This window comes from Oryctolagus cuniculus, chromosome 9 (assembly GCF_964237555.1).
Source record: "Oryctolagus cuniculus chromosome 9, mOryCun1.1, whole genome shotgun sequence".
NCBI lineage: Eukaryota > Metazoa > Chordata > Mammalia > Lagomorpha > Leporidae > Oryctolagus > Oryctolagus cuniculus.
Genome location: NC_091440.1, coordinates 644,646 through 660,858, shown reverse-complemented (window position 1 = coordinate 660,858; position 16,213 = coordinate 644,646). Strand labels below are relative to the sequence as shown.

General features: G+C 63.3%; 1 protein-coding gene across 3 annotated transcripts; it reads right to left on the bottom strand.

The window, feature by feature from the left end:
- Positions 1-468: 468 nt before the first annotated feature.
- Positions 469-14,796, bottom strand: GRTP1 (growth hormone regulated TBC protein 1). Of its 3 annotated transcripts, none has more exons than XM_051841702.2 (8): positions 14,575-14,796; positions 14,203-14,354; positions 9,133-9,291; positions 7,954-8,078; positions 6,343-6,439; positions 1,263-1,435; positions 944-1,129; positions 469-719 (listed from the first exon to the last, which is right to left on the bottom strand). In XM_051841702.2, exons 1-8 carry the CDS (start codon positions 14,619-14,621, stop codon positions 630-632), a joined length of 1,029 nt encoding a protein of 342 aa, XP_051697662.1. In that variant the 5' UTR covers positions 14,622-14,796; the 3' UTR covers positions 469-629. The 3 variants fall into 3 exon arrangements, with proteins under 3 accessions (XP_051697662.1, XP_051697663.1, XP_051697664.1); XM_051841703.2 differs by having other exon boundaries at positions 469-716; positions 14,575-14,746; XM_051841704.2 differs by lacking the exon at positions 14,203-14,354 and having other exon boundaries at positions 14,575-14,785.
- Between the last annotated feature and the right edge of the window lie 1,417 nt (positions 14,797-16,213).

Sequence of the window (16,213 nt, the reverse complement as noted above, 5' to 3'; positions counted from 1 at the left end):
CCGAGGGGTTTGCCGGGAGCTCAGCCCCGCCCGTCCCCAGGTGTGCTGCACCTGTGCCCCTGGCCCGGGACCAGGCCTGTGAGGCCCATTGTGAGTCTTGCCTTCCACGCTGACCTGGGCCCCTCCGTGCACCTTGCACACACGGAAGGCAGCAGAGTGCTGGGTCGACACCAGTCCCACCAGAGGACAGTGCCCTGTTCGCGTATTTGAAAGGCACAGGGACAGGAGGAGAGAGCGAGCGTCCATCCACTGGGTACTCCCAGCCCGGCTGGCCAGACCAAAGCCAGGAGCCAGGAACTCCATCGGGGGCTCCCATGTGGATGCAGGGGCCCAACTCCGGGCCGCCTTCCACTGCTTTCCGAGGCATGTGAGCAGGAGGCTGGATCGGAAGTGGAGCAGGGGACTGGCACCAGGCACCAGCCTGCCCCGTGGTTGCACTGCAGTCACTCCCAGTGGGTGACCACGAAGGCACAGGCGTTGAGATGCTTTATTAGCAAACACCTCATTGTACATCATCCCTAATGTCTGATGACAGCAGGCTTTCCTCACAAGCGTGACGGGCGGGGCCGTTTACACGCCGTAAGAATCCACAGCAAGTGCGGTGCTCAGTCCAGCGCCTGTGGGTGGGCTCAGCCCTGGGCCAGCAGCGCGGCCCTGCAGGTCTCACGCAGCTTGGTGATGGTCGTCATGGGCAGGCTCCCAGGCTCCGAAAACACCTTCTGGGGAGAGACGGGGCTGTTGGAAAGGGGCACACGCGGGCCCCAGCTGTCCGTCAGGGCTCGACCAGGCCCCAGGCTGCCGCCACCGTCCCGTGGCCAGGTAGCTCTGACACTGGGTACGTCAGGTGAGCAGCCCCTCAGCCCCCCACGGGCGCTCAGACCACCAGCCTCTGACACGCGTGAGCCCTGGGACAGCCCCGCCCGCTGGGACACCGCAGACTCACCTGCATGAACGCATGGCACTCGGTCACAAAAGGGCCCCGCGTGATCTGCTTGAACTTGTCACAGATGTCTGGCGCACTGGCGGCTTCCAGGATCAGAGCCTGGTGCTGCTTGATCAAGGTCAGGGCCACACGGAAGATGATCTTGGAGCCCTCGTTAAACAGGCAGTCCCAGATCCGCAGCACGGTCTGCAGGGGACGCACCCGGTCAGGCCACGGCGGCCACTCACCTCCACGGGCAGGATGTCCACCGACAGGCAGTCCCAGGTCCACAGCACGGTCTGCGGGGGACGCACCCAGACAGGCCACGGCGGCCACTCACCTCCACGGGCAGGATGTCCACAAACAGGCAGATGAACCAGCGGGACACGAGCAGCGTCCACATCACGCCGTGCCCGTCCATGAGGGCCGCCACGGCCGGCAGCTTCATCCTGACCAGCTCTGCGAGCACCTGCTGGTCAGTCTTGAGGCCCAGCATCTCAGGGCTATAGTAATCTGCACAGGAGTGGGAAAGGAGCCGGAGTCAGGCTGCCCGTCCCCCGAGGAGGACTCAAGGGGGGACGGCCGGGGGTCAGGGTGGTTGTAACCTGCAGGCGAGCCCGGGTTCCAGTCCCATCCGGCTCCCTGCTGATACACCCGGGAAGGCGGTGGAGGATGATCCAGGCACTTGGGCCCCTGCCACCCAAGTGGGAGACCAGGATGGAGTTCTTGGCTTCAGCCTGGCCCAGACCTGGCTGCTGGACCATTTGGAGATGAACCAGCAGATGGAAGATGTCTCTGTGACTCTGTCACTTTGCCTTTCAAATAAATCTTAAAGAATTAGAAGGAGGGGTTCTGGCGCTATGGTGTAGTACGTCTCCACCTGCAGCACTGGAATCCCATACGGATGCTGGTTTGAGTCCCAGCTGCTCCACTTCCAACCCAGCTCTCTGCTGTGGCCTGGGAAAGCAGTGGAGGATGGCTCAGGTCCTTGGCCCCTGCATCCACGTGGGAGACCCAGGTCCTGGCTCCTGGCTTCGCATCAGCCCAGCTCCAGCCCTTGCAGCCATTTGGGGAGTGAACAACAGGTGGAAGACTTTTCTGTTTTTCTGTCTCCCTCTCTGTAACTCCACCTCTCAAAAAAAAAAAAAAAAAAAAAAAAAAAAACAACACACCTTAAAACAGAAACCTAGGTCACAAACAAGTCTGCAGGCAGAAACAGACCTTGGCCAGACGTGTGGTGTGGTGGTCATCGCTTAGACCCCTGCACCCTGTGTCGGAGGGTCTGGGCTAAGTCCTGGCTTCCTTACTGCCCACCTGGCTCCCTGCGTGTGTGTCCTGGGAGGCTGCGGGTGATGGGTTGGGTACTTGGGTTCCTGCCACCCACTTGGGAGACCTGTATGGGGTTCCAAGCTCCTGGCTTTGGCTTGGCTCAGCCGTGGCTGTTGCAGGGATGTGGGGAGTGAACCAGCACATAGAAGTGTGCTCGCTTGCTCTCTAAGTGAAAAATAAATAAATACAAGCAAGCACCCATGCTCACGGCAGTGTTGCCACAACAGCTGGAGGTGCCCGCCGGGGATGGACAGCAGGCCAGAGTGGTCCCCTGGAGGGGTTCTGATACCTGCCAGCACCCGTGAGGTGGCAGACGCAGGAAGCACCGGCATGGGGGCCCGAGTCAGAAATGGCTGGCGGCTGCCGTGGGCCCCACACTGTCTAGTGGGGGCAGTTTCCGCTGGGGAAGACGAGGAAGTCCAGAGATGAGTGGCTCTAGAAACAGATGCACGCTCAGACTGACGGACACGTGTGTGTCCATCTCCCTGGGCACGGGCCTCTGCCTCTCCAGCTTGTTACTGCGACGCGGTGAATGTCCACATGTGGTCTGTGCCAGAGGAGACCCGGCAAGTGGTCCACACCCCTGACCTCGCCGTGAACCCACAGACCGGGCCACGGCACAGCCTCAGGCAAGGGGTGGCTGAGGAAGCTCACGTCCGGCCAGGGGCCACTGAGAGCCACAAAAGCCACCTCAGCCACAAAGGAGCAAGCGCTGAACAATCCTCCCCTTTCCTCCTCCACCCAGCCAGGGAGGCGAGGGGCGGTCAGCATTGACCCCCAGACCCCACGTGGCGCCGGAGAGGAGGCCAGCGCCAGGAATCCCGGCCAAGGCCCAGCGTGACCTTGGCCAGGTCAGAGCAGCTTCCAGAAATAGAGGCGCTTACCTCCCGCCCGGGGCACCACAGCTGAGCCGGTGCCGGGATTACCTTAAGCCGGGCAGCTCCTGCCACGCCTCCTGGACAGCAAGGACAGCCCCCGGCTGGCCACGCACAGAGGTGCCTCCAGCTCCCGGTCAGGGCCACTCACAGGCTGCCTGATGCCTCCAGAAAGTGGCCCTGGCCTGTCCTTGCCCCCCTGGGGACACCGGCACCTTTGCCAGTCCCTCACACACCCCTCATCAGGGATCCAGGTGCCCCATTCCGTCCCACCCCAGCCCTTGGTGTCGGCACCTCCTAGCTTCCTTTTGTACCGGACACACGTGTTCCCGCTCATGCACTCACACGGGCCGGCTGGTGAGCGCCCAGGTGCCCAGCACACACCCGCACAGGCTGCCCACCCCCGGGTCCCCACCGTCGCGAGCCGCCTGTGACCGCACTGGAGACGGAGGGGCTGTGGCCTTGGCATCTTTGGGCCTGCAAACCCTGCTGGCCGTGTGCAGGCTGGGGCCACGGGCGACAGGCGATCCCAGCCCAGTCCCTAGGCCACCCACACTGGGGATCCAGGGTGGCCGGCCACAGGGGAGGGCTCAGGGCCGCGACTGCCTCAGGGAACCGCCTGGGCGCTGGGCCCGCACTCCCGCCCTGGAGCACCGCCGATCTTTGTAACTCCAGGCCAGCAGCCTGTCTCTCCAACGTCATTGTCGATTCTTACGTAATCGTATTTTCATACCTCTGAGGGGTGTTCGGTCCTGGGCCGCCTGCCTTGTTCTCAGGGATTTGAAGTTTCGCCCTCTCACGTTGGAGTCTCTGACCCACGGGCGGGGCTCGGAGCAGCGACCTCGATTCTGCCACCGGCTCTCGCCCGTCTGCCCCAATGCTGCCCTGTGAGCACCGTGGCACCCTGGCTGCCTGGCTTTGCTCTGCCTGGACTTCTCCCGGGATGGAGCCATCGCTGCATTCCAGGGGTGACTGTGTGGACAGACTCGGCAGCCAGCCTGTCGGTTCGGTCACCCTGGCTCAGCCTGCGTGCGCCGGGTGTCCGCGCACCCGGAGTTGGTCAGCAGCTGTCTCTCCTCTCTCCTGCAGGACTTGCTGGAAACAGAGGAGCTGTCTGCTCCAAGGCTTGGGGAGGCGTGGAAATCTGTGTGCCACAGGGCAGCTCTGTTAGGTTGTGTTTTCCCAAAACACCCGCGTGACAGAGAGACAGGTGTGTCAGGAGCCACCTCTTCTGTCCTCAGCGCTGTGGCCACTGCGCTTCTGCAGCGAGACCAGCTCCGCACGTGCCTTGTGTAGTTAAGGGCAGGGTAACCGCGGCACTGACATGGGCCTGGGCAGGCAGGGCGTCGGTGAGAGCTGAGGAGCCGGGCAGGGGCGGCCAGCACCCAGGGGTGTGCACCACCCCGGCCCTGTCACCCTCCGTGCCAAATCAACACGGCTGGCGCTTGGCACACCGCTCCCATCATGCAGCTCAGCCGGCAGACCCCACGACACCTGCCTGAGAGCAGGACCTGGCTGAGCCCGCCCTGGCCCCGGCCCCGGCCGAGTCCACAGGGCCTTCTGTAACGCGGCTTTCGATCCAAGACCTGCCTCTCTCACACACGCACACGCACACACACACGTGAGCCCAGCTGACCCCTCACACGCACACACACACCTGTGACCCACCTGACCCCTCACACACACACACACACACACACACACACACACCTGTGACCCCCTGACCCTTAAGTCATACACGCACAAATATGTGTGACCCCACCTGACCTCTCATACACACACACAGACACACACACACCCCTGTGGCCCCACCTGACCCCTCACACACGCACACAGACATGTGAGGCCAGCTGACCCCTCAGTCACACATGCACACACACGTGAGACCCCACTTGACCCCTCACACATGCACACACATGTGAAGTCGCCTGATCTCTCACACACACATGTGAGGCCCCCGACCTCTCATACACGCACACACACACACACCTATGACACTACCTGACCTCTCACGCACACACACACCTGTGACCCCCACCTGACCTCTCTCACACACACACACCTGTGACCTCACCTGACCCCTCACACATGCACACACACACACACACACATGAGATCGCCTCCCCTCACACATGCACACACACACACGTGAGGTCACCTGACCTCTCACACATGCACACACACACCTGTGTCCCCGCCTGCCCCCGCAGTCCCACACACGCACACGTGTGAGGTCACACTGGCTCCCAGAGTTGAGTCCACACGAACGTCAGGGAGGTCCCAACGCCTCCACGGAGCAGAGCCCACAGGGGACCACAGGGCTGAAGGGCCGTTTTCAGTGCAGCCGTGAAACGCCCGAGCCGAGGCGAGCCAACTCCGTGCTGGGGGCTTTCAGCCCTCAGCCCAGGTGCAGCCTCCGGGGAGGGGGGTCTCAGGGCCCGAGCCGAGGCGAGCCAGCTCCATGCTGGGGGCTTCCAGCCCCGCAGCCCAGGTGCAGCCTCTGGGGAGGGGGGTCTCAGGGCCCGAGCCGAGGCGAGCCAGCTCCATGCTGGGGGCTTCCAGCCCTCAGCCCAGGTGCAGCCTTGGAGGGGGTCTCAGGGCCCGAGCCGAGGCGAGCCAGCTCCGTGCTGGGGGCTTCCAGCCCTCAGCCCAGGTGCAGCCTTGGAGGGGGTCTCAGGGCCCGAGCCGAGGTGAGCCAGCTCCGTGCTGGGGGCTTCCAGCCCCGCAGCCCAGGTGCAGCCTTGGAGGGGGTCTCAGGGCCTGAGCCGAGGTGAGCCAGCTCCGTGCTGGGGGCTTCCAGCCCTCAGCCCAGGTGCAGCCTTGGAGGGGGTCTCAGGGCCCGAGCCGAGGTGAGCCAGCTCCGTGCTGGGGGCTTCCAGCCCCGCAGCCCAGGTGCAGCCTCCCGGGGAGCGAGGAGGACAACTTGCTCCAGCGGGAGTATGGGGCCCCCAGGACCTCAGTGCCTCTGAGTGCAGGGCCCACGTTGAGCCCCGTCACCCACGGACAGGCCTCAGCACACAGACCCGGGGCAAACACGACCACAGCCGACACCAAGCCTGAGTCGGCGCCCACCGGTTAGGACCGCCTCTCCGCTAAGCCGACGGTGAGAACTTGCACTCAGCTCCCAGACAGCCCTGCACTTGGCAGCAACAGCCACAGCCGAAGCATGGCGGGCACACGGCGGGTACAAGGTGGGCACATGGCGGGCACACGTACCGGGCAGTATTCTTCCAACAAGCGCGTCCAATAGCCAGAAAGATTCTTCCTCGTTCTTCGTGATAAGGATCAAATAGCCTGCGATAAAGTTCATCCCCTGAAATTGGAAAAATGGGAGGCGCGAACGCAGAGTCGCGGGGCCGCTCGCCGCTGGGGCCCTCCTCTGCTCTTCCCCGCGGAACCCGGGAGACGGGAAAGGCTGTGTTCCAGTGCGAATCCAGAGAGCGAGGCGTGGCTCAGGGAGGCCCCGCCCCCTGGGGGGGCACTGAAATCAAGGCTCACCACCGCCTTCTAGAAAGCTCAGTCCGACTGCCTACCGCAGGGCCACCACAGAACCCACGCCTGGACAGAACCGCGGGAGCGCGACTCGTGCTGGAGACTGGGTGGGGGCTCCCAGTGCACAGGGGGCCGAGGGTGGGAGTTGCCAGAAACTGCGAGAAGCGCCTGGACCTTTCGATCCTGCACTCTGTTAGATTTATGCCCTTTTGTGCTTTGATTTGCTGGTGTTATTGCAAATGGTCCTTATAGGAAATGATGTATTTATTTGAAAGGCAGGGCAACAGAGAGAGGAGAGAGACCACTCCCATCTTTTTTTTTTTTTTTTTTTTTTTTTGACAGGCAGAGTGGACAGTGAGAGAGAGAGACAGAGAGAAAGGTCTTCCTTTGCCGTTGGTTCACCCTCCAATGGCCGGCGCACCGCGCTGATCCGATGGCAGGAGCCAGGAGCCAGGAGCCAGGTGCTTCTCCTGGTCTCCCATGGGGTGCAGAGCCCAAGCACCTGGGCCATCCTCCACTGCACTCCCTGGCCACAGCAGAGAGCTGGCCTGGAAGAGGGGCAACCGGGACAGAATCCGGCGCCCCAACCGGGACTAGAACCCGGTGTGCCGGCGCCGCAAGGCGGAGGATTAGCCTAGTGAGCCGCGGCGCCGGCCGACCACTCCCATCTAATGCCTGCAACAGCCAGGGCTGGGCCAGGCCAAAGTCGGGAGCCTGGCGCTCCCTCTGGGTCACCCACGGGGGTGGCAGCAACCCCAGCACTTGAGCCGTCACTGCCGCCTCCCAGGCGTAGGTGAGCGGGCGCTGGACAGGAGCCAGGCACTCCAGCGCCTTGGTGCCTGCCCCTAGGCTACTGCTAAACCCGCTCCTCCTCCCCTCCGGAAGCTCCCAGCGCTGCTGCTCACGGTACCCGGGCCCCGGCCTCCAGGAGCTCATGATGCCCAGCGCAGGGGAGGCCCCCTCTGCTCCCGGTGACAGCCAGGGACAGCCAGCTCGGGCTCCTGCTGTGTGCCGTGCCGGGCGAGGCCAGGCACGGGCCACCCACCCAGCCCAGGGCAAGCTCAGCGAAGGGACCTGACCCGGGCCCTGGCTCTGCTGGCCTGCAGGTAGGAACGCTGCACACGGCCAGCCCTGCTGATGCACACGGCACTGAAACAGTGGGCGTGGCCTCCAGGACACACCGTCCCCACAGCACACGGGCAGTCCACAGCGGGGCGTGTCTGCTCTGTGTCCCGTCACCCCCCTCCTCCAGACTCCCACCCTCACCCGTCTACACCCGCTGCTGCCCTGGCGAGGCCTGGTGGCAGGGAGTATACGGCCCGGGCTGACACTCACCTGGCAGTAGCCCACACCCTGGTTGTGGCGCCCGTACGCCAGCAGCACGTTGTACAGGGCCTGCTGCAGGCAGGGCTCCGCGCTCTTCCGGAACCTCACGTTGTCCGGGAAGGTCCGGTTCAGATCTGCTCAGGAATCACAGCAAAGGGCACTCAGGACCCTCTCCAGGCCCCATCCCGGGGTCTCAGCCGTGGTCCCCACCCTGCTGCCCTTGAGTCCCCGAGAAAGGCCCGGCCGCTGCCCTGGGTACACCGCAGATGACCAGGGAGGACGGGGCCGGCCTGGGTGCTGGCTCCCAGCCAGCCTTCTGCTCGGGACCAGGGCTCCTGCGGGCCCAGGCGGCTGCTGACCCGGCTCCCCGCCCCCTCCTCACTGGCCACTGCCCCCCAGGGCCAGGGTCGGCAGGGCAGTAAGCCCGGCCTCCAGCTCGCGGGGCCCCGCCCGTCTCTGCCAGGCAGCCTGTTCTGGAATTCTCAACATGCCCGACACCGGCGTCCGTCAGGAGGACGCGCACGCCTGTTACCCAGCAGTCCCCGAGGCTTTGGCCTCTGCCTGGGGAGGAGGGAGGCCCACACCTGCAGCCCCCCAGGGCAGTCAGGGTCACGGGCTGCAGCAGCGTCCCGCAGGAAGACGAAATCGTCAGAAAGCACGTGTCCAGAACACACTAGGGGCCTCCTCGGGCCTCGGCCTCCCGGGGCCGTCCGCTGTCCCCGACCACGGCCCGCGCTGGGGCAGCCGCTTCCTCAACCTCTCAGTTCTCTAAAGCAGTAGGGCTTTCAAAAATCCCACATTTTGTATTTAATTTAAATTTCCCCAAGACCATGAAAATCAGAAAAGCAGATTATTTGCCAAAAAAGCTACGAGTTCAGGTGAAACTGTCGTGGTGTTTGCTCCTCGCAGTGCCCACGCCCAGGAGAAAGCAGCCGGGCCGGGCGGGGCGGGGACACTAGGACACGGCAGCAGGGGTGCTGGCTGCGGGTGGGGTGCGTGTCCCGCTTCCCCTCGGTCTCCGGGGGCCGCTGTTCAGGGGCCGCCTTGAGAAATCAGTGTGCTCACCACCAGGTTCGCTCCTGGCTGCCCAGAGACCGCGTTCCCCCGGGATTCTCCCGCGCCTACCACCAGTCTCCCCCCAGCCCGGGACTCTCGGCACCCCACGCCCGGGCCAGCGCACGCTCCCACCTGTCCGGATGGCCTCCTGCAGGCCGGGGTTGCCGCCTCCCTGGACAAGGCGCTGGTAGTAGCCAGGGTTCCGGTCCATCTGGGCCTGGGCTCCGCTCACGGCCATCCAGACGTGGGCGCGGTGCTGCAGCGGGACCCCCTTCCTGACATAGCGCTTCACTGCAAGACACGGCAGACGCGGGCGGCAGCTGTAGCAGCCCCTCACTCCCAGACCCCTGGCTGCCACTCCACACGCACACACATGCATGCACACATGCACATGTATGTGCACATGCGCACACGTGTACACACACCCAGGCACACAGAGAAAGATCCCACCCCTCACTCCCAGACCCCTGGCTGCCACTCCTCACGCACACATCAGATCAGAACCTCGTCCATCGCTACCCAAACTGATGCATGCGCTCCACAAACCCTGCCTTCCTGCCCAGGACCCAGCACAGTCAGACAGCACCCGGCCCACCCAGGACCTAGAACAGCCAGACAGCACCAGGCCTACCCAGGACCCAGCACAGCCAGAGAGCGCCTGGCCCACCCAGGACCCAGCACAGTCAGACAGCACCCAGCCCACCCAAGACCCAGCACAGTCAGACAGCACCCAGGACCTAGAACAGCCAGACAGCACCTGGCCCACCCAGGACCCAGCACAGTCAGACAGCACCTGGCCCACCCAGGACCCAGCACAGTCAGACAGCACCCAGGACCTAGAACAGCCAGACAGCACCCGGCCCACCCAGGACCCAGCACAGCCAGACAGCACCTGGCCCACCTAGGACCCAGCACAGTCAGACAGCGTCTGGCCCACACAGGATCCAGCACAGTCAGACAGCACCTGGCCCACCCAGGACCCAGTACAGTCAGACAGCGCCCGGCCCACCCAGGACCTAGAACAATCAGATAGCACCTGGCCCACCCAGGACCCAGCACAGTCAGACAGCACCTCGCCCACCCAGAACCCAGCACAGTCGGACAGTACCCGGCCCACCCAAGACCCAGCACAGTCAGAGAGCACCCAGCTCACCCAGAACCTAGCACAGTCAGAGAGCACCCAGCCCACCCAGGACCCAGCACAGTCAGACAGCGCCCAGCTCACTCAGGACCCAGCACAGTCAGACAGCACTTGGCGCACGAAGAACCTAGCACAGTCAGTGCCCAGCCCACCCAGAACAACAAGGCAGGGGTGGTCCGATCTCAGGACAGTGATAGAAAGAAAGGACCGGCCGCAGTCACTGGCATTTCTGCAAACTAACGAGTAACTGGAAGCCAAAGACTCCGAGACGGTTCCAGGGCGGGCACTGTGGGGCAGCAGGCTAGCCGCTGCCTGGAATGCCCACCCTGCATCGGGCCAGCTCTGCCTCTGCCCCACTTCACGCTGCTGGCCTTAGGAAGGCTGACGATGGCCCACGTTCTCGGGTTCCTGCCTCCAGGGGAGACACGGATGAGACAACAGGTGCTGGCTCACACTGGCTGCTGCAGGCATCTGGGGCGTGAACCAGTGGACGGAAGGTTCCTCTCTGCTCTGCCCTGCCTGTCAAATGAATCCTTAACAATCAACAAAACAGCATCATTTACAACACCACCAAGAACTCAAAGGACAAATCAATCTAACAACATCTGCAGAACCCGAGCGCTGAACTCTGCACAAGAAGTCAGAGGAGACGGCAGGTTCTCAGTGGCAGGCTCCCCCCAAGACTCGGCTCTTCCCGAACTGACTACGACGCCCTGCCGTGGCCACAGGGCCCCAGCTTCACCTAGAAACCAGAAAGGACCAAATCCACTAGAAGAGAGGCCACAGCAGTGGCTCCGCCTGATGTCAAGGCGTGTCATGAAGCCACAGTGCTAAAGGAAACGTGGCGACGGGCAGCCCTCAGGCAGGAATAAGGGGGAGTAATAAAGAACCCCGACACAGACCACACCCAGATCAGCCGCTCTGACACCGTGGCAGGGAAAGGTGTGTGCGCAGCAGGGAGGGGCCAGGAGGAAGACAGCCTCACACAGAGCCAAGGCGCCCGGGCCTCGGAACACGACGTGCAACTCCCTTCTTGCCGAACACACACCAGCACCCGGCCCAGAACCCCCTCCACAGCGTCTGCCCAAGAGAAATGAAAACTAAGCTCACACAAAAACCAGGGCGTGAACATGCATGACGCCGGCCTAAACTGGACATCACAGTGCACCCTGGTCAGCAGTGCCGGTCCGGCGATCGCAGGCACCAGCTCCGACACCTACAACCCTGAGCCCCTGCCTCGGGGCCGCCCCAGGGACACTCCTACAAACTTACTTGGTTTATTTACTGGAGAGACAGGGAAAGAGCAAGCGCAGGGCAATGGAGCACTCCCGTCTGCTGGGTCACTCCAGGGCCAAGGCCAGGAGCCTGGAACTCCACCCAGGGCTCCCACACGGAGCCCAGGGGCTATCCTGGGTACCTGGGTACTGGCCATCCTCTGCTGCCTTCGCAGGCGCATCAGCAGGGAGCTGGGTTGGAAGCGGAGCAGCCGGGACTCGAGCCGGCATAGCAGGCTTCACTTGCTGCCCACAACATGGGTGCTGGGCTTTCAGTGTCTGTCTGTGAGAATATGTGTCTGCGATGCAATTCCCGTTTGCATGGTTTAGTTTGATTTCTAAGGAACAGAGGAGACATGAGAGAAGCCACACTTGCTATAGAAGAGAGAATTTAGGGTTCACGGGGCCCAAGAAGAAGCAGAAAACACCACCTTAGGAAGCTGTCTCCCAAGACACCAAACGCCAAGCCTGGACCCCATTCTGTCACTAGGGGGCATTAAGACAGAAAGGACACCGGAAAACCCTCCCCCTCAAAGCAGGGGAAAAGCCAGTGAGACCCCAAACACCCTTAGGGGGCTAAGGGGCTGGTCCTGCAGGCCCCTCCCAGCAGCTCTGCCCCCAGCATTGAGGACCCCAGGGCCACACCCCAGATGCTGAGTCACGCATGCGCCCAGGACCGGGTCACCGTACCAAAATGACAGCCGGACTCACCCCCACATCCAAGGGCAAACGAACATGCTGCAGCTTCAATAAAACCCAGCTTACACTCTGGGAAGGAGCCGACAAGCCACATGCTCAGGTAAAGCAAAAACCAGCTGCTGAGTTTGGCCTGCGGGCGGGGGTGAGAACCTGGGAGGAGTCGGCCCCAACCACCCTGGCTGGAAACCGGAGACCCACCCTCACCCCAGAAAAGCAGAGATGGGGGCCTGCGCCACGGTGTGGTAGGTAAAGCCTCCATCTGCAGCGCCGGCATCCCATACGGATGCCAATTCGACTCCCAGCTGCTCCACTTCCAATCCAGCTCCCTGCTGTGGCCTGGGAAAGCAGTAGAAGATGGCCCAAGTCCTTGGACCCCTGCACCCATGTGGGAGAGCCGGAAGAAGCTCCTGGCTTCAGATCAGCCTAACTCTGGCTGTTGTGGTCATTTGGGGACTGAAACAGCAGATGGAAGACCTCTCTGCCTCTCCAATAAATAATCTTTAAAAAGAAAAAAAAGAAAGAAAAGAGACGGGACAGAACGAGAGGATGGAACTGAGGAGCAGTGGCTGTGTGCGTCTGTCACGTGAAGACAGCAGGCTGGTGCACAGGGCTGACCCCAGCTCTCAGTGACCTGGAGCTGCCCCAGACATGGCCCCGCTCATGGCTGCAAGACGGGCGGCCTTCTGCACCCGCCGCAGGACCTGGGTGCACCTGTGTGCACATCCTGCAGCTGAGTACAGTGCTGACCGTGTGCGCAGCTGGCTCGCTCGGGGCCAGCGCCGTGGAGCGGCAGGTTGAGCCGCTACTTGCCGCGTTGGCTTCCCACCTCCCAGATACTCCGTTTCTCCGCTTCCATTCCAGCTTTGGGCTAATGCGTCCGGGAAGGCAGCAGGTGACAGCCCAAGTACTCGGTCGGGTCTCTGCCACCCACATGGGAGACAGATGGGGTTCCCTGGCTCCTGGCTTTGCTCCCATCTGGGGAGTGAACCAGCAGATGGACGGTCTCTCTCTCTCTCTCAGGTCCTCCTTGTCACTCTGCCAGCCCAGCTCCTGCCTCTGCTGCCCTGCAGTCCACCATGGACAGCGCAGAGGATGGGCCGCCTCCCCCACCCTTCCTTCCAACCAGGCAGCATTTCCCAGGACCTGTCTTGGACCACCACTCTGGACCCCCACTAACCTCCCAGGACCTCCATGGACCACCACTCTGGACCCCCACTAACCTCCCAGGGCCCACATGGACCACCACTCTGGACCCCCACTAACCTCCCAGGACCTCCATGGACCACCACTCTAGACCCCCACTAACCTCCCAGGGCCTCCATGGACCACCACTCTAGACCCCCACTAACCTCCCAGGACCTCCATGGACCACCACTCTAGACCCCCACTAACCTCCCAGGGCCCACATGGACCGCAACTCTAGACACCCCACTAACCTCCTCAAGTCCTTTAGTCGCCACCTCCCTCTGCTGGCTTCTGGCTGACCACACAGTTCCAGCCCCAGGCCCTGGTGCGGGGTCCCCATGTCATCTCCTATGCTCCCCCACATCTGGTCCGGGCTGCCCCTCTCACTGGGAGCCCCAACACCCCACTCTGCCCCCCGAGCCCGTCCTGTCTCTGCAGCCACTGCTTCGGCCAACACTGGAGTCCTGTTCCACCGAGCACTGCTCCAGGTACTGAGGGTCTGGCGGCCGGAGCAGGTAGGGTGCTGATCCCAAGCAGAAGAGAACCCAGGGGGACCTGTGCCGCTGGCACAGCGCTGAGAAAGGCAGGCAGGGAACGGCGGGCGCCTGGGAGCAGCCGGCTGGTGGACCCCCTCAAGAGGGGAGGGGTCCCATGCTTCCCTTTAGGGCTGGCACGGATCAGGCGCGACCCAGAGGGGTGAGGGGGACAGAGGAGGGGCGGCAGGCCGAGGTGGGTCCTGCGAGGGTGGTTTTGTCCCAGGCCCGATCCGGTCCAGACAAGGAAGACGCTGCTTTCCTCGGACCCGCGGCGACCCTGGCCTTCGAGCCTCCTCCTGCCGGCAGGGTGGGCCCCGGGCTCCTCTTGCCCGCCCAGCGCTGCGCGTGGCCGGGGAGCTGCGCCCACCTGTGCCGCTCCTGCGGACGCCGCGGCTGCGCCGGAGCAGCCGGGACCACTTGGCCGCCCTCCTGGTGAGAACCACGAGGTAGGAGGAGAAGAACTCCTCGTAGGCGGCGTAGTCGAAGTCCTCCGGCCTCTCGAATCCGTACGGGTCAATCCTGCGCGGCAAGGGGCAGGGGCGGCTGCGGGTCAACTTAGCACGCGCACCGCGCTCTGCGTGCACCTGCGTTCCGCGCGCGTCGTGGGGAGGACGCGGGCCCGCGAAGGGCCCCGCACGCAGGAGGGGCCGAGCTGGGGACCCTACGCTGGCGGGAGCGTCCGGACCCCCGCGCCCCTACCATCGCCACCCACCTGGGACCCTGGACACCCCCTACCCACCTGGGCACCCGGGCGCGCGCGTCCTGCAAGCACTCGGTCGGCTCCATCGGGAGGGGGGCCAGGGCCCCGCCCGGAGCCGCAAGGACCGCGGAGCCGGGACAGCGGGTCCCAAGTCCGCGCACGGAGCCAGGGACGCGTCCTTCCGGTGGAGCGGGACGGGGGCGGGGCTGGCGCCGGGTGGAGAGCCGGGTGTGGGGGTGGGTGACTTGGGAAGGGGCGGGGAACGCCGGAGCGGGAGGGACCCGACAGGGGCGGGGCGGGGCGGGGGTGGGGCCAATAGGGAGCAGGGGGAGGGGACCTCTGGAGGGGCAGGGGACGCGGAGCGGGGAGGGCTGGAGGAGAGGCGGGGCGCGGGGAGCCGGGCTCGCAGTCCCGGCTGCACCTGCTGCTGCGCCCCGGGGGGGCCGGCGCCGGGAAGCTGGGGAGGTCTGGCTCCTCGCGCCCCTCCGACCCTCGCGCCTTGACACCTGCCATCTGACGCCTGCTTTTAAGTTTTTATGCAGCAAATGAGGGGCTCTTGTTTTCGCTGGCCCCCGCATCTCAGGCCAGAGAACGAACCACCGATGAGGAGCCGCGGCCCCGCGCCTGCCTCGGGTGGCCCCCAGCTGCCCCGGCCTGAGTCTCTCCTTGGCCCGAGGACCTCACTGTTGCTCCGGAAATTTGCCAGGACCCGGTGGGCCTGACCGCCCCGCCCCCACCGCAGGGGGGCTGGATGGCTTTGCCCGCGTTCCTGCAGCTGTGTGTCCAGCCTTGGGAACCAACGTGTCGGGCAGTAAGAGTGAGTCAGGGTCCAAAGTTGAGGGTGCGCCCTGGCCTTCCTCTGCCAGCGGGTAGACTCCAGTCTGTCTGGGTCTAAGGGAACACTGGGCGTGAGTCTCTAGGGCGAGAGCTTGGCCCTGCTGGAGACATCCGGGTAAAGGCCACAGCGGTGCGCATGAATGTAAGGCTGCAGCCAGGGGTTCTGCCGGGAACTTCTCATCAGCGCTCTCGGCGCAGAGGGAAGGTGACTGCTCCTCGGACGGACACAGACGGGCACCCTGAGCTAGCCACGGGACAGTGGCACTGCCCCCTGGAGTTGATGAGTGGAGCGCCACAGCATCAGTGTCAGTGTAGGAACCAGTGTCAGTGCTGGGGTGGGTGTTACTGCTGGTAGCAGTATTAGTACTGGTAGCAGTATTAGTACTAGTGTCAGCGTTAGTGTTAGTGTCAGTACTAGCATCAGTGTTAGTGCAGGAACCAGTGTTAATGCTGGGGTGGGTGTTAGTGTCAGCGTTAGTGCTGGTAGCAGTATTAGTACTGGTAGCAGTATTAGTACTAGTGTCAGTACTAGTGTCAGCGTTAGTGTTAGTGTCAGTACTAGCATCAGCGTTAGTGCTGGAACCAGTGTTAGTGCTGGAACCAGTGTTAGTACTGGCCTCAGTGTTAGTATTGGTAGCAGTATTAGTACTAGTGTCAGCGTTAGTGCTGGTACCAGTATTAGTGCTGGTCTTGTCGTTAGTACCAGTGCCACTATTAGTGATGCATTAGTGCTGGTGTCCTATTAGTGATTGTATCAGTTCTTGTCACCAGCTGAGCAGGGAGCATTGCCACCCACAGTTTACAACCAATCATCAAGGAAAATCCAACACTGGGTTAATAC